We start from the raw sequence: 25,808 nt of genomic DNA, 5'->3' as shown, positions 1-25,808 counted from the left end.
GGTTATGGCAGACATCATATCACAGTTACAGGCAGAAGATTCAGGCAAAACTAAGAGGCATGACAAGGAGACGCAATACATAGTGTGGTAGATGACTACAGCAGGTCCACAGTGTGAACTCTGTGGACGGCGGGGTAAAGAGGTCAGGAACACATCAAAAACATCCGGTGAGTGGGTTCAGAGGCTGTAAGTGGACAGATATGCCAGAGGAACTGAAAGCTATCGCAGTCAAAAAATGATAATTGTGACCAACTGCAGGCAGCATTTCATAAAAAATATCTTCAAAGAAGATAAAAGACCAGTAGTAATATGATGAACCTTTGTAAAAAAGGACAAGCATGTAAATGGGTGAATTATGTTTTTATCCAAAGTTGTACAACTGAGGTAAAAATGTTTTGGGTCCTTTTCAACGTCAAAAGAATTACTACTATTTTTTTCATATTTTCACAACAGTATAAAAGTTTCACAAATGTGAACGATGAAACAGATTTTTCTTGGATACCATCACTCCAGATATGAGCAGCCATGGTGTTTTTTTTTTTTTTCAAAGAGACCGGGTACTGCATGGTCTGAAGGAACACAGAGATATTCCCGTGTTCCTTTTTGTTCTTATTTTCCCAAAATAAAACTGAAGGGCTTGACACTGAAATTTCCTCTTAACTGCAAAAAAAAAAAAAAAAAAAAAACGGAAGATACGAACCGAAAGCCAACTTCATCATCACCATGATTCACAGACAGAGCATCAGAGGTGGGAGGGCGGATGGGGGGTGGGGGGGTGGTGAAGCTGTCACCTGACAAAGTGGGCACGGTGGAGGATCATGGGGGAAAAAGACTGGTACCCAATGTGAATATTAATGACAGTGGATTTATTTGAGTGGTCAGCTTCACAGCCGGTCTGATGCTCCTCCGACTGACTGCAGGCCCCGCCCTCTTCACTGTCATTGGCCGAGCAGGCTGTGAACGTCACGGTCTCCTGAGTGTGATTGGCAGAGCTGGCTCGGGACAGTGTTAAAGGCTCCTTCAGTGGACAGGACTGTTTTTGTCCCACTGAGGAACAAATTCAATGAAATGTACAAAAAAATATGCATATATATATATATATATATATATAAGTATTTAGACTTTTACTTCCAGTAACAGGAAATTTTGTTGGATTCAGGCCACAAATGAGCTCCATTTTATTGACTGTTCACATTTTACCAACCAAATTAGCTATCAATCAGTTCTGCTGTCATGTCCCATTGGACGCACTGGAAGCTATCCCAGTCTCCAGGTTAAGGGAAATAATAAATTGTATAAATTATTTTGAGTTTTAATCTTTTTTCTCCTGTGAAATTTCCCCCCCCCCCATCGATCCAGAGTCATCAGGTTGTGATTTTCCAGTCTTTAGATGAACACCATAACATAACTTTTTATTTGTCATCAGAGTAAATTTTTATCCATACTAAATTAAATCATTTGGTCATTTCATCTCATCAATTTCTTGTTTTGAACAGTTATTACAAGAAATATCTGACTTCTCCTCAGCTAATTGACCACATAATTAATAAATTAGTATTCAGTGTTCAATGAATCTATAATGGAAATAACTATTAGCCCCATACTAAACAACATGGCCAAAATTATGTCTATGAATTTCTGATGATGGTCAAATCTCAATGATGATCTCATCTCTGTATGATGGGTGTACATTTAACAAAAATGGAATCGAACACTAACCACAAATAACCCTGCATCACATAATAAAATTTAATTGACATAGGTTTCATGAATTCAATGTCCAATCTTTTTTCATTATTAAAAAAAAATAATAATTTCAGGACTGCATCAAATGGATAAAAAAAAATCTATTATCTACAATGAAAAAAAAAACAAAACACAAATACTTAAGTGGACTGACCAATGAAGTATTAACTATATAGATAATATCTGTAATATGATGCAACAACTGAGCCATCATTCCTACAAACACTACGTGTGACTACAAATTGTATAAAATGCATCCACAGAATTGGGCAAATTAGTAAATGCATGTAAAAACATTGGGGAAGAAAAGAATTTCTGTGCAACATCTTCACATTGGTATCGCATTTGTTTTTTCCTCGTTGGACAAAGTTTGTACATAAGAAGCTGGGTCAATAACTCAGTGTCTGGTTTGAATAAAGATAATGGACACTAGTGTAGACGCAAGGCTTAAAAAAAAAAAAAAAAAAAAATCTGTACCATTTACAAAAAATTATTTAAAGCAACAAGTTTCCACTAGTGATATATTTTCAACAAGCCAGGGTCTAAGAGTATGATGGCTTCACAGCTGCAATTTCCTCTGTCTCAGACCCTGGGTAACCATGATGTTTGATTTGTCCAAACAGATCCCATAAGAAAATAAAAAAGCTGGTTTCAAGTGCTTGACCAGTAAAGCCGAGCATGGAGGATTCCTCCATTTCAGAGAAGACCAGTTCTTAGGCTCAGCAGCCGTGTGGCCTATTCCCTGGAAGACCAGTGTCGAAAGAGAGAAGGAGAAAAAGAAGGAGTTTTTGTTGGTGGGCTGTGACAGCAGGGCAGGACGGTGGTGAAATGACGACATGTGGCAGATGGTTTAGCTGGGATAAAGAGCCTCAGGGTAGAGTTCACTGTCAGACCTGAAGATGATGTTGGTGACAGTGCTACGAGACTCGGATCATTTGAGCCACTGTTTCATCTGCTGCTGCCTGGGCCACGTCCTGCTGCTGTTGAACGAGAGGAAGAGAAAGGATCAGTGAGGTCAACGTTACGGATACTCTTTTTTTGTAAGTGATGTCGCTTTCTAAAACTAATTCCACACAAATTACTACTGAAATCGAAAGTCAGCCAAAATAAGTCTGTTCTCAATTTATGAAGGATCACTGTATTTTTCATTACTTAGTGAGAATATACAGGTAACTCTCCATACAGCGTCCTCTGTGTCACACCTGTGCCAGGGCCAGAGCCATTTCCTCCTTGTCCTTGGGGGAAAAAAAACGTCCGCCATCTCCTCGTTTACGCTGCATAGCATGACGGTGGCGGGATTCGTGCAGGTATTTCTGCAAAGGATAAAGTAGCTTTGTATAATCAAAGTCAGTTCGACATTATGGAAATATTGTGCTCCCACTTTACCAGGAATGATAGCTCCTCCCATCCCTACCAGCTTATTTTCTTACTTGCCATTCGTGGTATCAGACTATGCTGCTACTTTTAGAGATATCTTTACAGAAATATTTTCAATGTGAACATTATATAAAGTTAGTCCATATAATGTATCAATTATCACCCCAGTCGGCATCTCTTTCGAAGCTTTCAGCACATTGTTTTAACTCTCTACTCAACCTAGTCATGAGATCTCAAGTTGCTTTTCCTACCATTCAGGGTGATGTACAGGACGAGCTAATTAAATTCATAGTCAAATATAAGAAAGCTGAAAGGAAGAAGTAGTACGGGAACAAAGACTGACAAAAAAAGGCAGAGACCTCCAATGTGCCCATGTTTCTGTGCTGTAGGGTGATGACCAATATGACATACCCTCCTTTCTTTGGGGATCTTGCCCTCAGCCTCCAACTTGGCCCGTGCCTGCCGTCGCTTCAGGATACGATGATACTGTTTGGCATTGACATAAAGGGGCTCCTCCTCAAGCATCTCAGCCCCTGGCAGGGGGATACGCTGCATTGTGGGAACTCCTCCACCCCCAGGTACCATCTGATGAAGGAAAAAACACAAACACGCACATACTGCTTAGACCTTCTGGCATGGAAATCATTTGACATAATATAGACAGTTGCTGTGCAAATCAATCATCAGGACTTTGTTTGTTATACTGGCACACAGGACTATATAACATTTAAGGACTAGTGTCAGAGGCCCACGAAGCCCACACAAGTGACTTCCATACTCTTGCTGAATAGTTTTCTCTACAGGTTCACACTGAAATTGTAACATCATCATCAGGTCATTAAAAGAGGCTGATAAAAATCATACATGGGAAACATATGTACAAATGATTGTGTAAGGGGAGGAATCTGGGCTCAATTATTCAGACAAATCAAGTAAAAACAAATATGTTAGGGGCTCATTTACTGCAACAAATATTATTTTCAAATAATGTTGCCTAAAAGGTTTTGTGGTTTAACTTGTAAGATTTGTAATACAATTTACCAGTAAAGAGGACAAAACTGATATGCAATATTATTCCTCAAATAATTAATACATGTTTTAGCCAACATTTCATATTGTGTGTCAAAAATGTCAGTTAAGATCAAGAATCATAATAATTTGCATATTTTAGAGTTCTGTGACCTCCACCACCACAACCCCTTGGGTGAGTCTAGATAAAAAAAAAAGGTAATAAGATGCTGGGTACCTCTGGACAGGGTCTTACCATGACCATTCCACCTGCATTGACCATGTTACCGGAGACGGGCAGGGTGACGGTCACAGTGCCTTGGCCGCTGTTGGTAGTGTTGGTGTTGGCACCCCCTGCCTGTACTATCTGGGCACCAGCCAAACTGGCAGCTGGGATTGTGATCATTCCTGCAGACACATTATCATCGCAGTTCTTACTCAACATGACCTTTTGACAGTAAATCTGCCTCTGCAAAGCACCTGGCAAAGAAGAAAGGCGGGAGCGAACTGAGTTTACCCTGCTGCAGGACGGTGCCGTCTGCATTGACAGGCTGGTAGACAATGGTCTGCCCGTCAGCCGTTTGTGCCACCTGCTGGCCCTGCACACTGATTTGTTGCCCCTGTGGATCCACAAGGGAGATTAGATGAATGACATTTAGTAGCCATTTAAATAATTATTTGATTACATGAACTTGCCCCTCCACCGATCAAGATGTAAACACCTGGTTCTGTCCAGCAGTGATGGCTGCCTGAGGCTGCTGGATGATGATCTGCTGAGGCTGGCCCTGCTGGCCCTGGAGCTGGAGAGTCTGACCGCCCTGCAATTGGATCTGACCGGGCTGTACCAGCTGGATCTACATACACACAATGTAACAAAGGTGCTTTTGGTTTTCTCTTGCTGTTTCTAACCATCAGTCTTCACTGAACAGTCTATTGGAATATACACTGTAAATCATTGCTTTCTCACCAAAGCACTTTTCCTTTCTATTTAAGTATCAATTATATTCAAAGTGCAACATAATTCATTCAATGCAATATTATTTTTTCTGTTTTATGTATCTGTTTGCAGGAGCAGCTCTCTGTATTTCACTATATCTTTTGTAAAATGACAAAGGGCTATATCTATGTATACAAGGAAGAGGTAAAGTATTGGCTTTATATATCAAGCAGTACTATTAGACAGTGCAAATAGAATCCTTGTCCAAAACTATGTGGTAAGTCATGCATACAGATTTACCACACCTAGTGGTCAAGCTGTGGTGACTCAACTTAATCTTTTCCCTTACCTGCTGTAGTCCTTGAGCTCCAGACACAGGAACCTGCATTATCGTTTGCCCCTGACCTCCAGACATAGCCTGCACCATGATGGGTTGCCCCGATGATGTAATGAGCTGCCCACCGCTCACCTGGACCATCAGAGGCTGACCCTGGACCTAGATGTGAAAAGAGGAAGCTGTTATAGCAGCACTGACTGTGTTCGTTATCTTGTATCACTCATGTATGCCTCAGAGGCCTGCAAATGATATTCACACAGAAACATCCAGTATAATAGAATGGAAAATAACTTAAAAGATTTCCTGTCACTCTTCATTTTGTGTCTTGAAAGTAGGCTACAATTTACAGAATTTAGTGTCTTTTAAATTACTGAAATAAAGTTGCAAATATGTTACATGATGTTAATTTCAGTTGGATTTGCTTAAACCCAGAAGATTAAATAAGATGTTGCTGTCAAATTAATAAGTATTAACATGTAAAACTCGGTAAAAGTTGATCCTCTAACATCCTTAGAAAAGTGAATGACAATTGAAGAAAAACAGAGAGCCCGAGGCAGCAGTCTTGCCACAGAGAAATATCAAAAGGAATGGACCACCTGCCATTTGTAAAGAGAACTCAAGACGATGAGAAGTGACAGACAGTAATGACTGTGACTCCATGTGGACCAAGGCCGAACAACAAAAGGATGCTCTGCCAAGTGCAAACAAATCCATGTGATGAATGTTTCAAATGGCTTTTATAATCATCAGGAAGAGTGTCTGACTTGTAAAACTTCCTTTACAAGAAAAAGAAAAACACGATTAAGTCCAACAGCAGACTTTTGCTGTAAGAGCACACGTGAGAACCTGAGGCTGACACACAACACGCTGTGCTGAGGAACATGCAGTTCAGGCAGCTGTAAGACATGCTGGGAGGGAGGGGGTGAACCATACAGCACAGAAATGGGTCTCGTGGAAAACAGCCCTGGTTGCAGCATGCAAAGTGGTAGGCTGTAACACTGTCATGGCACTGACACAGGGCGGCGGTGACACCACTACCTGGAGTGTCTGCACCTGCTGGCCTGAGGCCGTCACCACCGGCGCCTCTGTTTGCAGCTGCACAGCTGTCACTGTGCCCTGTGTCTGCAGACAAGGCAGGACAATACAATCTCAGACAGTTGTCATAAGGAAGATGGACTGGATCTGGAGCCCACTCTCACATGCTGACGCTGGAACCCGATGTGTTAGCACCGATCCTACAGCAGAGGGTGGAAACACATTTCTTTGCCGTAGCTGGATTCAACTGAAGGTCTGAGCTCACCTGCTGCTGGATCTGTCCATTGGCAGTCTGCACAACTATCTGCTCCCCAGTGGTGGTGGTGGCAGTGGTGTACTGCTCCATAGCTTATTGTTGTCTCAATCCTCCTTCCTGAGACAAAGGAGACACAACACAGTGTTGAATGACGCCAGGTGTATTGTTTTTAATCAGTATATTTGGCACATCGAAGATCATTGACCCTCCACAAAGAGTCGTTTTTCCAAAGCTGCCCTAACGTTACATACAGTCAGCTCGTTGTTTGTGAAGTTGGATTTATAAAACTGGGACACATTCAGCCGACCAGGCAGACTTGTGACCGAATGTGTTTCTGAAATATGGAGATGAAACACGAAGCCCGCTCCATGTTGTTGTGTTAGCTGCTCATACTCGTGTGAATGCTAACAGGGCTAGCGACCGCGAGCTAAAAAAAAAATAGTGAAAACGAAGGAAAAGCAGAAAAGGAGGACAGTGAGCAGGAAAACAGCCGAGAGTGGTCTCAGTGCGTGTTGCAGTTTTGTGTCTGGTGGTATTTTGTGTAACTGGTCGGGGGCCGCCGACATTATGAGGCAGCTCTTTGTCTGCCTTGCGGACAGCCGGCGATCGGACGGCGACAGCAGCAACTTATTTCAGCCTAACCGTCTCGGGACGCGGCGGCCGCACCGAGGTGCCATTTGAGTTTTTTTTCTCCTGTCTTGCATTTAGCGGGGTTAGTCATTTGGTTGGTCCGTGACAAACCAATCCGTGCTGACAACTACCAATGCCTTCAATCGGGTCTCCCTTACCGTGTCTCCGCTGTCCGGTTTCCCTCTGATTGGCTCCAGTACAGCTCGCTAAAGCCCAATCAACAAAGTGAGCGGACAAAATGGCGCAAATGAAACAACGGCGCCCCGGGAGGAGGTGCGCAGCTGCGTGACACATGAGCCCGGGGACAGAGCGGGGTGCGGGGCCACGGCTGACCGCTAGGGGCCGCTGCTTCACCACAGTGGGGTTAAAAGTGGTGCCATAGTGCTTCAGTCCTTTCACATGTGTCCAGAGTCACCTTTTTTTTTTTCTTGTGAGCGAAATATTGCCGTACTGGTATTAACAACAACAACTAATAACAATAATAATAATATTTTTCTCTTCCGCGGTCTTCAAAATAAATAAAAATAACCTCCTCCATAGGCGTGTGTAGTTTAACACCGTTGATTTTACAGCCATGAATGCCAGGAAAGCAGTATGTGTATAAGTTACACAAACACACACACACACACACACACACACACCGTGCTCTCACCCAACGGCAGAGTTTTGTCTTCAGACACGAGGCAAGTTAACTAATACAGCTTCCTATTTCATATTTTGTACTGTTTTGTCAACTGTTATTTATTTATTTATTTGGTTTGTTGTTGTTGTTTGTGCATTCTTATTTTTCTTCGATTAGCTTTTTAATTGACACCCAGTGACAGGCAGCACTGTGACTTACGGGGGCTCTCTGCCTTCCCAGCTGGCAGAAGTGTTTTAGACCTTCTTTATAGTTTGATGTGTATTGTAGTGTTACATCAGTGTGCAGTGGGCCGTGTGCCTTGAAGTGTGTCCTGTGGGTCTCCTAATGTGCAGTTATTATTCTGATTCACTTTGTGGGTAGGGCTGGAGAGCGACTGACTATAGTTGTTGACCTCCCAGTCATAAGTGCTTGTGTGTGATGAATATTCTCTTACCTCTGACCCCGGACGAGACAAGATTAACAGCAGCGGTGGAGTCATTAAATTACTTTGATTTCATTATTCTTTCCTTCTTTCTTCATTATTATTTGTTTGTTTTAATGTGTAAATGTTTTCTCGCTTAATTTGCGTCATTTAACATTTACAGCCGAATCATTTGTTCGCTCTGGCAATTTGTTTATATTCTGAAGCTCATCAAGATTGAATGGTGTCATGTTTGTCTTCAATAAAGTTTAAATAAAAAAAATCACCCAAGGCACCAATCAGACTCTCCTGATTGGCCAATACTCGACAGGTTCTGATACTGCAGGTGATGATTGGTTAGAACTAGAGTGGCAGTTTGAGGGTGAGCCAATCAGAGGCAGAGGAGGGCGGGCCGTTTACATATGGCGGAGATCAGGATTTGAAGGGAAGGCTTCGTTTTTCTGGCCGATCAGCAGTGAGGTAAGAAGAGTCTCGCGTTTTCTTGTATGAACCTCCTCTTTGACACAGCAAGCTAACGGCATTAGCTCCAGGAGCAGGACGCGGGTAGGATGGCCCGACCTCTGCAGGTCCTTCGGCTCCTGCCCAGACTCCGGGCCCTGTCAGGGACAACGACCGGCTGCTGCGGGTTTACCAGCGGGGGAACCAGGGGGCCGTGGACGGGACAGGGCCATGTGGGCAGAGACAGAGCTCCGAGACACGGCGACCATGAGGAGGATGTGGAGGATGTGGAAGATAAACTCCAGGCTTTGGTTGAGTAAGAGTCTGCAGATATCACCACTGTTGTAAACTGCCTGTCCATTTTATTCTCGGCATGCTGTCTGTACAACCTGAGACAGCTTAAAATGATGTGTCCCATGTCTGTAGTGAAGGGAGGAAGAGGAAGAGGACAGTGAAGTATCACATGCTGAGGAGGCAGATGACTCCACCTGGGGCCCCACATAGGAAACTAACCTGGGATGCTATTGAGCAGATTAGGTACACATCTCTGTGTAAACCAGTGCAGCTGTCCAAACGAGGTAAAGTTCACCTATTAAAGGCTTTATATGTCCATCAATTTCCAGATGTCTGAAGCAGGAGAACCCAGAGGAGTGGACAGTAGAGCGTCTGGCCCAGGGCTTCTCTGTAGCCCCAGATGTCATTCTGAGGATCCTCAGGAGTAAGTTTGTGCCCACTCCAGAGAGAAAAGCCAAGCAGGATACGAAAGTAATGGCTGTACTGGGTCGCAATGTGCTGCCTTCAGGTACAGGGGCAGGCCGCGACAGACTGAAGCTGCTCATGAAATATGCACCTGCTACGCTCTCATCTGGGAGTAGAGAAGGTGCTTTAATCTCTCCTGCTAACCACACACTCCTGATTAAAGAACAAGGCTCCAGGTCTCTGGCCGAGACTCCTGCCCCTGTTAGTATGGTGCCTACGCAATTCATAGCTGGTGCCAGTCAAGCTGGAACAGTGACAAGATCATCAGAAGACAGCCCCACCAACACAAGCCCACTGGACGAGGACACAGAGGATGAAGAGCACTGGGATGGACTGGTCTTGACAGAGGAAGAACTTGAGGAGCTTATCAAAATACAGAAGGCTGCGCCTCCTGTGGCACAAGTTGGAAAGGATTTCTTTGACGCAGATGGCAACTTTTTGTATAGAATTTGAAGACTTTGAATTGTTGGCTAACCATGTTTGATGTTCAAACAAGAACCTACAGTGACAAGTTTGGATAAGATCAATACTGCACAGGCCATTTATGGGGAAAGACTCACATATTATATATTATGGTAATATTGTCACATTTCTGTTTATTCCCCCATTAAATTTTTAGTTCCATTTACTTGCATTATTCCAATGTCTGTACAAACCAAGAAAATGAACATCAAAAATTAATGTCATAGGGGGAAAATAGAGAGGGCATGAAAAAATTACTCTCTAAACTCATATCTTTTCTTTGCAGTTGACATAACTAGCTGAGGGAAAATAAATAGAGGAACGTATGAATTTATTGGCAAACCCAAAGAAAATTGCCTCAAATATACAGAAGAGAGAAACATAGCAGATACAAAGATGTAACCTTGTATATTTACAGAACCATCACATTGACTTATTCATTTATACAGCAGTTTTAAACTGTAAGAAAAAATGTGTTACCCTCACTAAATGCAATAAACCCTCATTTTAATAAGAACCAAGCAAATCTCTCCCAGTGTAGAGCAGCTGCATAATAACCCTGTATCCACTCTGTATTTTTTTTTAACCTATCAGAATTTAAACTCATGCTAAAACACCAAAGTGAGAATACCCAAGATTATTTTTTGGCTATTTTCTTTCCAGAGCAGTTAACATGCAGGTCAATGGGAGCCCATATAAAACGAGATATGTTCTTTACTGTTTGAGGAATCATCTTGGCCAACAAGTGCAGCTGCACCATGTCACTGCCATACGAGATGAAACTGGTTACACATGAGTTGATAAAAACCATCAATAGTAAAATAGCTGGTCAAACAGTGGGAGGGCCTTCCATTAAATTCTAACACCAGGCACTTGCATAACCCCATCCAGTTAACTGTACTTTGAACCTGCTAGTTAGAAATAAATAAAATTTGCATGAAAGCAACATTTAAAACAAGATAGAGTATTAATTGTGCAACAAACATTTCCAAAATAAAAGGAAAAAAAAAAAATTCTTTGAGACTTGTCACAGTGTGATACAACAGAGCGGTAGATGACAAGATGATTAGGAAAAAAAAAACAGTAGTTTACTTTAAGATCCAGATAAGATAATTTCAGTAGTTTTAGAGATTTTGCTTTACCTCAGATTCAAACAGCCAAAATAGAAAAACAACCCCCCCAAAAAACCCCAAAAGAAAAAATGACAGTATAACAGTCTCACACAGCGCTGGAGCTTATACAACCACGTCTTTTAACTAATAGGTTACAGTGTTAATGATGCTATACAACATAATTACATAATCAAATTGCTCCTGTGTTTCTGTTACCAAATTACAGTGATGTGTTGGGTTATCTGAATGTGTCATAAAAATATCTATAGTGTATTTGATATTTACTATCAAACTATAGTTATTTTAGCCATTTCTTAACATCTTTGCCATTTGCCATACAAGTTTAAAAGTTTGTTAGTACAAAAATGGCTCGACTGGTTATAACCACAACTCATTTATGACTACAGTGATTATTACAGTATTGTCACATTAATTATTACGTCACATTAAGGAAAAAAAAGGTTAACTACAGACTTTTAGAATACAAAGGACCTTGTGCTTTGAGCAGTCAAAACTGCAAACATGACTGATTTAACATATCCTGTCTTTAAACAGACACACTTTACCCACTACAAACTGACACATAATGTGTTACACACAACATTTTCTCCACTCATCGAATGGAGCAACTGGACACCTCAACATATTCTGCCAATAGGATGATTTAACATGCATGGATAATATACTGGACACATTATTGCTATTAAATCTAATGCAAATGGAAACGTCCATTTGTGTCTTATTACTTTGACCATAGACCTGAATGCCATGGAGTACCAAAGGTATGCAGGCTTTTATTCCAACTATATACTACAACAAGGGACTTCACAAATCAGTGCCAAGATAGGGAACTAAAATGCATTAAATTTAGGTATTCTCTGCCACCTGGGCACTTTCAAATGGATACTAATGCAAAATTTAGCAAGTAAGACTAAATGGGACAGTTATTTGCCAGTTTTAATGCTTTGCAAATTTTTATCACATCAAAAAAGGTCAAAAAAAGGTTTATGTACAAGTGGATGAGAGAAAGGACACAGAGCTTCAATAGAAGTGAAAAGTATTTCCAGGAGCACTCCCAGGTGATGGGAGAAGCAGGACCCGTAATGCAATGGTGGTGAATTTATACATGTAGCTTTTCTTCAAAACACATTACTGTGGCTCTGTCAGCAGTTTAAACAACTGCATCAGTTCTTTGTTTAAGGTGGAGATTCAAAGTTGATCACTAGAATCAATAACTTAAGCACAACACTACAAGACCTCCTTAGTTCTCCTAAAATGTGCATTAGTCCTGGGACGCCTTCATACATTCATGATACTTCATAGATGACAGCAGAGTGACAGAGACTCTTCTCGTCTGGTAGCTGAGGCCAAAGTTTGTTCAAGAAGGTGAAAGGAAGAAAAAGCTGGAGACAGAAGAGTGACAGGAACAACGTCCGGCCACAAGGTGGACTGGGAACCTGTTTAGTTGCATGACAGGTTTTCCATGCTATTCGAGCAGGTCCTGTGAACAGGGAAGAAAATGGTAAACCAAGGAAGTCAGACCCAAACACAAATGAGCAAACAATAAACCATTTCGGTGGTGATTGGTGTCTCTAAATTGTCCATAGGTCTGAGTGTGAGTGGTTGTTGGTCTCTGTCTGTCTCTGTGTGTTGGCCCTGTGATGGGCTGGCTGACGACCTGTCCAGGATGACCCTGCGCTCAGCCAGGGTGAGCTGGGATTGGCTGCAACACCCCCTCCGACCCAAAAACGCATAAGCACTTGAAGATGAACGAATGAATGATTGAACTATAATTATCACCCGCCACAATTCTGTATTGGCTGGCTATGATGTTGTGGTTCTGTCTCCACCTGCTGTGTTTGTTTAAGTTCAGCTCACAGCAGGCGGTTGGACTGCAGATAGAAATCTGCAAAGACGCTTGTCCTGAATTATAGACTCATAAATGTTTCATTGGTTGATGAATGATACCAACAGTATGAACAGCATTTATTTGTACATTGAGTTTTTGCTTACTTACAAGTCATCTGATATATCAACAACAGTTATTCTCTTTGACCTTCAGGCCAAAAGGAAAGTCAGAAAGAACCCCACATTTCCATCCTGGTCTGTACGTGATGGAGGAAATATATCTACTATACCTCATCTGAGTCGTCATGAAACTCTATCTTGCCATTTTGGACGTGGTTAGTCTCCAACGGGTCATCTATCCCCTCAGCGACATTGTCCTCCACGTGCTGTTGCAGCACAGAGTACCTGTGAACTAAGAACCTGACGGGCAGGTGGAAAACAGTGTCAGGTCACATTCATCTGAAGAATATATCGAATGCATAAATAACAATGAGAGGCGAGAAAGGGAAAGTGGTAACTCAAGAGAGGGTGTAAAACAGATTCATCTCGAGACATGTTTTGATTAGAAACTGGACCAGAAATTTGGGCAGAAAGATTTGCTAACCTGCCACCACAGACATATTTCTTCACAAAGATGACTCCAACTGCAATGCTCAGCAACATGACGATTATGATTGTTATCACAATGGGCACAGACTTGGAAGTCTGATGGTCTGTCTGTAAAAATAGTGAACAAAGTGGGAAATAAGATGATATAGTAACACCACGGGTAAACTCTCAGCATGACTACATCTATATTTAAAACATTTTGGAGAGGTAATTATTGAGCAAATGTACTGACCAGAAGTTCTGGGCCCACCAGGTCACTCACACACCTCTTACTGAGGTCGATCTCTTTACGCTCAGGCATCTGTCCTCCCTCACACTTATCTCCAGGGATTTTCCTGTAGCTGTGGACCAGGATCATGTCGGTGATATTGTTATTGCTCAATGATATCTTTTACACATAGATCTGGCAACACTGTGGTGCTTAAATCTGTTCAGTTTATTTAATCATTAATTAACCTGTATCAGCACACCAACCCTCCTTACTTACTGTACATAAAATTCTTCAACAATAGTGTAACATGTTTTCAGTCCAGAGGGTAAAGCCCTTTCCCAAAATCCTTCACTCTTCCTCAATGAGACTTGTCTTTCCTCTGGCTGCTCTCTCTGATAGACACTTCCTCACTCTCCTCACCTGTCTTACTAACATGAAGGAAAATCCTCATGGCAGTGCTAACAGCCTTTCCAAAACCTGTTACTGTGAAGAATGAATCAAAATTGTTCAATGCAATTACTGCAACTTTAGCTTTTTCTTAATTCCACTGCTCAAGTCAGATTGGCAATCAATGAAGATAATTATAATTATCATTATTCATCACTATTATTACAGTCAAAGCCAGTCATATGCCACCACTGATCAACGGGGAAGGTCTACAAATTTGCCCCTACCTAATACTTAACGGATGTGTTGGACTTTGAGGATGAATATTAAGCCTTACCCACTAGTCTGCAGCTGCTCCTCTTTGCCATGCAAGCAGAACTCCAGCACCTTTCCTCTCAGGTCCGGCTGCTCAACACATACTGAGCTGTTCTCCTGACGGTAGTATCCAAAGTCACTGTGGCAGGCAGAAGTGGAAGAAATAATTGAAATTTACTCTGGTTACTGTCGTTGTTTGGCTTAGTATTCGTGCTGTTGTGTCTGAAATAAAAAATTATTTCAATAGAAGGTAAAAAAAAATAATAATTCCAGAATACTGTCCAACCGCTATGTGATACTAGCCTGGCAGTTTTATTGTGGGTTCGTTCCCAGCTTGCTGTAGTTTGTTTCAAACTGCAGCAAGTATCAGATTTTGATAAAAAATAAAGAAATAAATAAGTAAATCAGTAATCTTAAGTAATTTTCACTTCTGTTTTATCGTGATATTATAGTCTCTGTGTTGAACACACGTCAAAGCATAAAAGAATTGTCATCAGTGAAACCAATTGATTTCTAATCTGATGTAACTAAGTAAACTGAGTGATATTTGAAGTCTCACCAGAGGAAGTCATCCAGGGTGCACGGGCACGGAGTTGGCTGAGTGTTGACCTGGTAATTTCGCCCGTTCCAGCAAACAGAGTCCTTTCTGAGACGCAGGAACTTCTCTTTGTAGCCCAGCATGCAGCCATCATTGGGGTCGCTGATGTCATCTGAGTGTGCCAACCACTGTACATAGTCCTTGTCACCACCTGAAAACAGCAACATTTTGGACTCTGTTAACATTTTGATCTCAAAGAAATCCAAAATTATTCACACAAGTTCTACATTCACATAAAAACATCAGTTTTTTATTCAATCACTCACAGTCTCTGGTGAGAAGATCCCTAAAGTCAATGGTGATGGAGATCCAGTACTGACTGACAAGAGAGTCTCTGTAGCCCCAGATACTGACATTCATAGAGCGAGCTCCTGGCTCTGACGCCAGCCCAGTAAAGTAAATGGGGTCATCTGTGAAGTTGTACACACCCCAGCACTGCCCTTCATCAGTAGAAAACCTGATAGGACATTGAAAAATAAGCAAATGCTACTATCAAGGAACTTGAAAGTAAAGGAAAAAACATATGAGAGGGATTGGGATCTGCTCAGACACTGTGTGAAGAAAGCCCAAGTTTGACCTCCCACGTGCTTTTGCTTTAAGACAATGTTATACATATAACAGCTAAATTTAAGTGCTTTTAGGTAAAGGCATCTGCCAGATATATAGATTAGGGGTGGGACTCTTTTACTATCTCATGATTTGATTCAAAATGATTTCTGCTTCAGTCAATAGGTGTGTAAAGGATCCACATGATCTACTGCTTTGCAAGACACAATTACATTAAATTGTCTTTTTCACATTTGTTAAGTTTTAAACATTTATCCATGCTTAGATGGCATTGTTGCAACTGTTGCATAAAAGTGATATCACATATTGCTTAGGTTACAAAAATAAAAGTGTCTCTTTATAAAAAACAAAACAAAACAGTGCAGTACAACATGGGTTCCTCATTTTGCAAACATTGCACACTGTGAAGCTTATGTCAAGCTCAGTCTTCCCAGGCATTCGGTAAATAGCGTCCTATGAGATCCACGATCACGAAAAAACAGATTTCATTATAAAGACAGAATAACACAGAACTGGCCTGAACTTTTTTTCCCCTGAGTAAAAAAATTACCTGTTGAGAAAATGCTCAGAGGGGCTTCACTAATAATGCATGGCCCCTGACCATGAATAAATAAATAACTGGTTCAACTGGTTCAATTCCCAGTGGGGGCACCTGAACACGTCTAGGTTAATGGTGTGGTGTCTAAGTTTGTTAATTGGTGACGAGTAATGGTGTGTTACAGCACGGAAAGGCAACCCCCCCAGCTCCTAGACCAGACCAGACCAGAGAACAGAACCCCCCAGCTCCTAGACCAGACCAGACCAGAGAACAGAACCCTCCAGAGACTAGACCAGACCAGAGATCGGACCCTGCAGAGAGTAGAGACTAGACCTGACAGACAGCCTGCAGATTTCTATTTTTTTTATTGATTTTGGGACATTTTAAAATAGATTCTGAATTGTAGCAAATGAGAATCGCAATTCTTATATGAATCGATTTTGTGGCACACCCCTAATGTAGATGTAAACATATTGTATTATTCTAAATAAAGACAGGGTTTAGACTCATCTTTGTTCCTCAGTAAAAACAGAGCTGTTGTTGAAAACTAACCCCTACAGTGGAGGAGGAGCAGAGTGGGGATAAAAAAAAAACCCAACCTGAGACGCTTCATCCCTTTCAGCCTGTGTCACACTTTAGGCCCACACACTAAACTGAAATTGAACTGATTGGTAGAGCAGTATATCAAAGAGGAACAGCTACATTATTTTGCAACATTACAGTCTAATTGCTTTACTCAATAATGCATTTTATGATTTAAATACGGTAATTGGCGAAGAATAACCGAATGAGAGGTTTTCTGACTACAATCGCCCTCATACAACAAAACAATAGCTAAAGTCTCATAAAAATTTTGCATGCAAGTCAACAGACAAAGGTATTAATGAAATTAAAGCATGAATGAAAAGAAGAGTGAGGTTAATATTCACCAAGAGTTTCTTCCTTCATATAATAAAATACAGAGACTTAGTAGAGTAATTCAATTTGCAGAGGAGACTTTCAGGCGAACCTTGAGCAGACAGCTATGCTGGTCAACATCATGCAGTACTTAAACTGTAAAATAATTTGACCTGGTTCTGGAATTTCTCTGCTGCTTATCTATGTTGTCTGCAGAGTAACAGATGAGCAGAAAAAGGCACAACTACTTTTATTAAACTGGATTTTTGTCTTTGAGCTGTTCACTGGGACCTTTATGTTTTTTAACTTTATTAGTCATGTGAAATGAGTCAGCAAAAGTCCAAAGATTCCAACAGGAGGGGGCCAGTGGGCGGAAAGGAGCCACAGGACCAAGCTACATGTACTTTGCTAAGGAGGCAGACATGAGGTAGACGATGCCCACACAGGACCAGAGTGGGCTGTAATGTCTGTTCTACTGGGCTGATCATCACACAGCCACACCTTTCTCTCTCTCTCTCTCTAATATTTTATTACTTTCACTGAATTTGTGTTGCTCCACAAGGAAAATTTCTTGATAGCTGATTGCCACTACAGCATTTAAGTGAAGGTTACAGCTTGTTTATACTTGTATGGCAGACTACTACTGGGAACCCTGGAGATGTTACTTAAATGTGCTCAAGAAAACCTCCGTTTCTTTTTTCACTGACAATATTTGATATTTTGAAGAAAATCATAGATGTAAATTATAATATGAATGAACTAACATCAGCTAAACAGGTTAAACCCAACTTCCCTTGTTCCCTCTAACTGTAACCTACTTGATCTGGTTGACAGGTTGATTAGAGCTGTGCTCCACAGCCACCAGCAGTCCGCCAGAGTCTAGAATGGCGTAATGATGAGGTCCACTGAGGGCCTTTATCCAGGTGTATCCTCCATCATCAGACACGTACACATCTGGTCTCATCACTGAGATGGCATCGCCGACACTCCCTGTTGAAAAAGGGTGATCAGGTAAGTAAGTTCCAAGTACGGTCACAGGACTATGCTGACAAATCTGCTATAAAGCTCTGAACTAAGAATTACCATGAGCCAGGATGAGACCCACAGCATTTGGTTCACTCAGAGGCAGCATGGGGACATTGAGCTTCATAGCAGTGCTGTACGCTGCATGGATGTGAAGACTGCACTGTTGACATAAACACAATGGACTGTAGGCACAGTTTGGTGTCTGGATGTTGAGATTGCTGATTGGAGATGAAAAAAATCATTGCTGTGTACATTTGCGTCCAAAATCATTCAACAGAATACAATCTGTCATTACAACTAGTAAAAGTAGAGTTTTTCATGATGGTGTGCTTTTTATCTTTGTTCTTTGAAAAACATCCTCCTGTTTATTTTACCTTCTCTGGGTCCTTGGCAGTGGCATCGCACTTGCTGTTGGCAGGTTTCCTCAGGGGAACCCACTCCCCACCCTGATCAAAGGACACCACAGACTGCACAGAGTCGCCTAGAACGAGGCAATAAAAAAAGCATTCTTTTACTGCTGGTCTTAAACATTCAAAATCCTCAAAACAGCACAAGCACCTCACAGCTCCGTTGCAATAATCATGCAATCGTAATTGTTACACATAAATGGAATCAAAATGGGCATGTAGTATTAAAGAAAAAAAAAAGTAGATCCCAAGACAAATAATTTTTTGTAGAAAATACAGAGAGCAGTGGACATGGAGTTAAGATTTAGCTGGCGATGTGAGATATTTCTGCTGAAGTCTCGGCCAGCAGCTTCACATAGACAGCACATCTAACACTGAACAGCTAATTAAATATTTACCCGACGCCCTCGCTCCAGTGGGTAATGGGGAAGTCAAGTGTGTGTGTGTGCTTTTCTAGGAGAATATGAGTACAAGCATGTGTTGCTTTTCATTATCTAAACACAGACACACATATAGAGCTACCTTCTGCCAGAACACTGGTGATGAAAACTCCACGCAGGGAGGTGACATTCGTGAAATCTGTATCACCGCCAGTGGTCGTATAAAGGTGCCGTTCCAGCGACTTGGAGTACACAGTACCCCGGTCATCTGATACATAGATGGTACCAAATCCTGTATCTGCGGACCAAATAAATAAAAACAGGATTACACATCCGGAGAAGTGCATTTGCATACAGGGTTAGAGAGCGGCTAATGCAAAATATTCTGATGAGTTTTATAGCACAGGTCTAACTACATGGATAGTAAATGAAATGAAAAGTTAACAGTCAACATTTATGGGCTGCTATTACAACCTCCATTCTTTCTGACAGGTTTGGCAGCAGAAATATGCATCCCTCTCAGCTAAAAGAGTATTTGTTGACTGAGAGGGCACACGGTTGTATTCAGTGTCCTAATTCATCACGGTAGCTCTACATTTTCTTTAATTGGGAATAGATAACCTTATTGAAATCCTGAAAAACAGTCTGAGAACAAATATATGCAAACACATGAACATAGTTTGATGGCTACTATTAGACATATATTTGTACTCTTTGACTGAAAAACATGTTACAACTTCCTGGTAGCATGCATGCTGGGTCACTGCCATAATATCATTGTTTACTGGACTTTAAAGGAATAGATTAGAATAAAAAAGATTAGAGATAAGATAAGTTACATAGTCCACCAAGCTTGTTCACATCCAACATAAATAACTTTTTTAAATTAAAAGTCCTTCAGGAACAAAACACAGTAAAAAGCACCCTTAAATAGTGTTAGTATTTTGCTGTACAACATGATGAGTAAAAGCTTGAATGTGACATATGGACTGACCTCCTGGCTCATCAACATGCATAAAGACCATTTCATCGTTGGCTGCCAGGATGGAGTAGAACTGCTCATGGCCAACAGGAGGCAGCTGGGCCATGTTCCATGTCTCACCCTGATCCACCGACACGTGGATCATTCTCAGAGTCCCCTGTGTAAAAAGATAACACAATATCAATAATTACACCTTGTCACTTCACTTCAAACTACACAGGCACAGAGGAGGACAACTGACAACCTTTGCGTGCTTTACATCTACAGGTGACATGTTTCACCTGATAGCTACAGACTGCATTTCAAATTTGACTGTCAAACAAACTCACAAAAGTTTAGAATGAACATTGTTCCATGCAATACATGAACTTCAGTCTACATTTGCGTGATTTGGATCTACTGTATACTGACCTTGCCGGTCATTACTGAAGCAAAGAGGAAACGTCCGCCCAAGCCAAAAGAGTAGATCTTTGTGGCAACAGTCTTGATGGTTTTACCATAGTCTGTCGTCCTCCTCAGTTCCAGCATTCCCCGTTCACCTGATAAAAGATACGCACAATTTTGAAATATAACTGCAATATGCAAATATGCATGTGTAACTAAAAATCTAATTCATACATGGTATTGAATAGAAGGTTAAATCATGAAAATGTAAATATATTCTTCCAGGATATATTAGACAGACACAATTCCTGTATTTTTATTCATAATCCCATAGCAATTCCTGTTGAATGAATAGAATTAGCAGTCTCAATAAAACACGATTCAAGACATTATACTGCTTTTACTGCTGCTCAGTAATCTATGTTGTTCATATGTGTGTTCATGTACAAATGTTTAAGGTAAAAAATGGTCTGGGTTGGATTGTCATAAGTTCATTTCTCACTAGGGTTTTGCTTGAAGGGCAGATCACTTACCGCAGGATCCATTGAGGCTGGCTGTAAAGAAGATGGTATTTGTCCGCCCCCTAGAAGAAACAGATAAGCAACATATCTGAGCAAAGCACACATAGATCCTTTTGTTAATTAGGATGCAACAGTTCTCAGTCTGCTTGGATTTCAGTAAATGAAGTCATGCTGGGAAATGCTGAGGAACAGGTCTCATACAAGATTAACACATTCTCCATCTACTATTGGCCAGTTTCACTTCTGTTTCTGTTTTGACCATACAAGTTTCCCGGACTGCATGACCTTCACAACCATACAGTATAACTGAAGACTGAAAAGATATTAACTATTTCAAGTTCACTTGGCAGTGCATAACAGGCAGGGACTCCAAAACAACTTCAGTGTTGCAAGGGTTTGGCCATAACTGAATTAGTCAACCAGTCACTTGCTGAGATTCAGTTTAACAGTTTTGCCTTTTGGGAAAAGGTGCAGCAACAATTCAATTCCTGGGAGTAAAAGTGGAGTCTGTGAAGTCAAAACATTCTTTGCTTCGAAGTATGAAGCACAGTACAGAGACTTGGTACTCAGCTGTCTTCCATTCATGTGTGACAATTATGATAACTGACAATTTTCTGAAATCTTTTCTCTATACCAGTTCAATAAGAATGGGTTCCTCCACACCTGCTGTCAACAAATAGATGCATTTCACTTAGGCACAACTGTGCCGTGCTTGTATCTTCTGTTTGTCTCGTCTCTTACCATTTCACCAAGCAAACCATGTCGTGGACCTTTTTCCAGTTTCTCCCAAAATCTTCAGACAGCCATATTTCATTCTGAGGATTATTTAAAAAAAAATGTCTTAAATTGAGAGCTCACACCTCACCTGCAATAACACCAATCCTCCAACTATTCAAATAGAATTTTGTAAACTGAACCTGCTGTTAAAACACTGAAGCCATGTTAATAAATGTTCTCTGTGCAAACATCAAATTATTGACCAAAGTTCTGCTTAAGGATTTTACTACAGACCCCATAATGATGAATTTAACAAAAAAGTAATCTCCCATATAGAACTGTGTTCTCAGCTTTTTATAGACTATTCTTCTGCTTTTCTCTCTTTAAGGCTGACTGACATCCAAACTGATTACTTCATAAACAACAATACATTTCACTTAAACTTACGTTGTTGCTGAGGGCGAGCAGAACATTGGAATCGTCTGGGTTGTATGTGATCTGCATCAGGGGGATGAAGGGCAGGTCTCTGTGGGTGAAACTTTTTCCAAAGTCATTGGAGACAAAGATCCGAGACCCGTGACCCCCAGACACGTCACCTGTCAAGATCACCTATAATCCAGAGCCCATAATTGAAATAATGAGGCCATATAAATTGATAAATTGATAAGAGCAGCACTACATTTGAGAATAACCGTTGATGGCTTGTTTGGTGAGGACATGATCATGACGTGACTTACTTTCCCCGAGTTCTCAGGGCCGATAGCAATGCCAAACTCCGATCTGATGAAGGTGTTGTTGATTAGGCTGGTGACATCCTGGAAAGATTTCCCATAGTTCTCACTGGTAGAAAAACGAATGCAGCTAGGTCAAAAGCAAAGCAAACATAAACCAGGTATGTTGTTTCACCAGGAGAGGACATAAAACTTACCTTCGATAAAGTTTGGACTGACCAAGTCTGATCAAGAAGAAGGGTACCTGAAAAGTTGTCAAAGCCAGAATGACCTGCCAACAAAGAGGGTTAGTCTTGAGTGGAGCACAGATCTTTTATTCATGTTCATGACACCTTTGAGGGAATTTATGCAGGCAGAATACCTTTCAATTGCATACAGTTCTCTGTAACACACCCAGTTTTGCCAGATTAGAAAAATGTAAAATGTTTGAATGTAGCACTCACCCCTGAGGCATCTCCAACCCAGGCCAGCGACACCGAACCACTCAGGTCATTGAAGGTATACTGTGGAAAAAAAAAAAGAATGAAAATTTAAAAAAATAATAATAATCATCATGCTAACAATCACACCACTAATTGGGGATTATTGTGCTTTGTAAGTAACAATGGAAGAAATACAGTGACCATGCAATGAAAATCTCCAGTCTGTTAATTCAGCCTGCTGACTCCTGGATTTTGTCTTTAACTGGTGGCCTGCGACCCTTCACCATGTGTTGGAGCAAATTATAGAGGATCAAGTGTAAAGAGTGAAGCACCACTTCACTTTTTGGGACAAGACAGACACACATTTCCGCAAGTACAAAGCTTAAAGGTAGCTGCTCTCAAGAAACACTGATGAATACAACTACTGAACATTTTACGTAGAGGAATCACACTTTCACTCTAAAGAAAAATGCATTTTTGTAGTGAGGCTCTAGCAAATACCCCGAGTTCTCATTTCTTGTGTCTGTAACATAAGTCTGGAGTGCTGCTCTCCAGTCGGTCACCTATTACTCCTCCACTGTGTGGACATTCACAGTCTGTTGAAGTTTTTTTAACTTTTACAGCAGCTCATGCTGTAAGCAACTGAGGGGACCTGCAGCAAAAACCTTGAAGGGAATGAGAAGGCTGAGCCTCTAGGAATTCAGTCAACTTCAGATTACCGAGGCCAAGTATACTAAGATTGCAATGCAAAGATGATCACATGGCAATGAGGAGCTAAGCAAATAGGCAGCACAGGACTCAGCTGAGTCCAGCCTGTTGTTTGTTTAGAGAAGAGAGGTGCGTAGATATTTTATGAGAGGCAGAATTGGCTGCTTTCTCTTTAGAGAACATCTCCAAATTTAGCACTCTCTCCCGTTCTGTACTTCTCTACTGTAATCTCTGCTTCCCAGCGGACTCACCCAGACCAGTAACACACCAACATTTAATTACAAAATCACTTCCACACAGCCAGTCACATGGATTCCCCTGGGTCAATTTTCCTGTCAACACACAGAGTCACTCTGTCAGGCCAAGAAAAGTGAATCCCCCTCACACAGAACAAGGCTGCGTGCTTTACAGAGAATGAGATATAGGTCATTGCCATTAATGGAGCACTGTAAGCTCCCGTGCAGCCTGCGCAGATCTCCAAGTATGAGGAAGAGAGGCGTTGGTAGTTTCACCACATTGTATTTCACTGCACCAAATATTAAATAACGATCTTGGCAGCCCCGACACGTCAGCTGACAAGTGAAACAAGCTTGCTTTGGTGGCTGTGAGGGAGAGATGTGGGGAAAAGTCTGCAGTCAATCCAACGGCGATGCATGATGTTTTAATTGCAAACATTGGATACAGTGTAATTGAGGAGTGATCGTGTTGGCTGCGGGTCTGACAGTCGGACGGAAAGCCGCCGGGTCTCTCTCTGAATACACATAATAGCTGATAAGGCCTGTTTGTGCACCTGGTTAGCACCTGCGCAGCTTCATCCTCCCCCGGCTCATTGAACTGTCAGACGTGTGTGTGCGTAACAGGAGCCACCCGCAGGTAACTTACACGGTGGGTGTTGTCCGCTAACTTGGTGCCATATTCCTGCAGAGCTCGGCAGGAGTCGCCCTGATCGGCGCTCCTCCGGTGAATCTTGTGATGCAGCGGTGGGGAGAGCCATGCCGGAAGCAGAGCCCTCCGGACGGGTTTGGCAGCTCTCTCCTCTCCGCCGGTATTCCGCTTCACAAAAGCCGCCTGTCCAGAGGCTCTGGATCCCAGCTGCGAATCTAGACCGGCTGCCAAAGTGGAGACGGAAAACAGCAGAGCCCAGTGCAGCCAACGTCGCACCATAATGGCTCAAAGAAGGAAAATTAAATGAAATTAAAAACCCTTTTTTTCTAACAGATTTGCCTAGAAATTGAAGGTCGCTACAGCTCTGCCGCGGATGACATCAACAAAACAGTAGTCCGCCTCACCCCGACTGTGTCGGCGCACCAGAGCGACAAAAGAAAAATAAGATAACCGATAAACGAAAAAAATAATCCGCAATTTTCCAAAATAAACAGACGCCTTTCACACCAGTTATTTACGTCGCAACTCCTTAGCCAACATGAAACACTGTAATGATCGCGCAAATTGCGTCTGCGCCTCCGTATTGCTGTATGCAAAGAGGAGGCGCTGTGATTGGCTGGTCTTCTATTGTGGTCCACCTATCAGAGCTTCTGATTGGTTAGAGTCTGAAAAGGCGGTGCAAATGCAGAAGTGTGTATAATTAGCTGTCAAAGCCTGTCAGGATAGGTTGAGTAATACTACCAAGTAACTCCATCCAACTACAACTTAATTTAAAGCAGAAAAAAACTGCCCTTTTTGAATGAAAAAACGCTTAGCGAAATTGATTACATCAGGTGCGGACAGATTTATTTTGGTATATCCAATAATTCTCCCCTTAGATTATGTCATGGCCTAATGTGAAGATAAATTAGGAAATTAAATATGTGTAGAACTCAAATCGGCTAAGCATTAATACCTTTTCACTATATTTCTCCATCTTACACTCCCACAGTCTAAAAGAATTCCTGATGTAAAGTTAATGACCCTTTACCTGCTTCACAATTACTCTTAGTACACACAAATTTCATCATCTATGCAAACTGACAAATGCAGAAGTAAATAACTGAGAAAGATGCTGCATGCTCACAAAAGGAAACCAACAGATGGCCATATAAATATGGGTGCTTTGAATTTACAATGTGCTTTCACTGGCGTTTGTAATATTAAGCCTGATTCTATGAGATTTTAGTGCAATTTTAAATGAAAGGGTAATTTCTATACACTTAAACTACAGTTTACATCATCTGGGATTAATCATCTGGAACTGGTGTGATGTTGGGAGGCTAAAACAAGAGATTAAATCAGGCTGGATGGTAGTAATCCCTTCACCAGTGAGAATGCCTGAAACGCTCTGCAAATACACATTAATGTAAAAGAAAAAAAACAAACAAACAATGCACTAAAATATATTTTTCCAATTAACTATAGAATGTATCTAATAGCAAATGTAATGCCTTATATATGTATAATAATAA

The 25,808-nt window shown here is 41.4% G+C and overlaps 3 protein-coding genes across 10 annotated transcripts; 1 reads left to right on the top strand and 2 right to left on the bottom strand.

Moving 5' to 3' along the window:
• Positions 1-1,397: 1,397 nt before the first annotated feature.
• Positions 1,398-7,587, bottom strand: nfyal (nuclear transcription factor Y, alpha, like). Of its 7 annotated transcripts, none has more exons than XM_029506315.1 (10): positions 7,485-7,587; positions 6,706-6,813; positions 6,441-6,527; positions 5,418-5,564; positions 4,854-4,985; positions 4,649-4,751; positions 4,388-4,539; positions 3,535-3,708; positions 2,949-3,059; positions 1,398-2,726 (listed from the first exon to the last, which is right to left on the bottom strand). In XM_029506315.1, the coding sequence occupies exons 2-10, from the start codon at positions 6,784-6,786 to the stop codon at positions 2,664-2,666; spliced, it is 1,050 nt and encodes a 349-aa protein (XP_029362175.1). In that variant the 5' UTR covers positions 6,787-6,813; positions 7,485-7,587; the 3' UTR covers positions 1,398-2,663. The 7 variants fall into 7 exon arrangements, with proteins under 7 accessions (XP_029362175.1, XP_029362174.1, XP_029362177.1 ...); XM_029506314.1 differs by having other exon boundaries at positions 4,370-4,539; positions 6,444-6,527; XM_029506313.1 differs by having other exon boundaries at positions 2,664-2,726; positions 4,370-4,539.
• Positions 7,588-8,789: 1,202 nt separating this feature from the next.
• ngrn (neugrin, neurite outgrowth associated) lies at positions 8,790-12,017 on the top strand. Of its 2 annotated transcripts, XM_029506583.1 has the most exons (4): positions 8,809-8,849; positions 8,921-9,144; positions 9,255-9,365; positions 9,452-12,017. In XM_029506583.1, the coding sequence occupies exons 2-4, from the start codon at positions 8,939-8,941 to the stop codon at positions 10,038-10,040; spliced, it is 906 nt and encodes a 301-aa protein (XP_029362443.1). In that variant the 5' UTR covers positions 8,809-8,849; positions 8,921-8,938; the 3' UTR covers positions 10,041-12,017. The 2 variants fall into 2 exon arrangements, with proteins under 2 accessions (XP_029362441.1, XP_029362443.1); XM_029506581.1 differs by having other exon boundaries at positions 8,790-9,144; positions 9,452-12,015.
• sort1b (sortilin 1b) lies at positions 10,364-24,845 on the bottom strand. The gene is made up of 20 exons (XM_029506580.1): positions 24,292-24,845; positions 22,723-22,782; positions 22,477-22,550; positions 22,286-22,388; positions 21,996-22,157; positions 21,573-21,646; positions 20,844-20,893; positions 20,338-20,465; positions 19,939-20,083; positions 19,087-19,242; positions 18,532-18,638; positions 18,215-18,317; positions 17,950-18,121; positions 15,396-15,586; positions 15,091-15,280; positions 14,554-14,670; positions 13,851-13,959; positions 13,614-13,726; positions 13,300-13,429; positions 10,364-12,662 (listed from the first exon to the last, which is right to left on the bottom strand). Exons 1-20 carry the CDS (start codon positions 24,571-24,573, stop codon positions 12,648-12,650), a joined length of 2,481 nt encoding a protein of 826 aa, XP_029362440.1. The 5' UTR covers positions 24,574-24,845; the 3' UTR covers positions 10,364-12,647.
• Positions 24,846-25,808: the final 963 nt, after the last annotated feature.

Source organism: Echeneis naucrates, chromosome 7 (assembly GCF_900963305.1).
Source record: "Echeneis naucrates chromosome 7, fEcheNa1.1, whole genome shotgun sequence".
NCBI classification, from domain to species: domain Eukaryota; kingdom Metazoa; phylum Chordata; class Actinopteri; order Carangiformes; family Echeneidae; genus Echeneis; species Echeneis naucrates.
The sequence above is the reverse complement of the archived record's forward strand: the minus strand, read 5'-3'. Positions and strand labels throughout refer to the sequence as shown.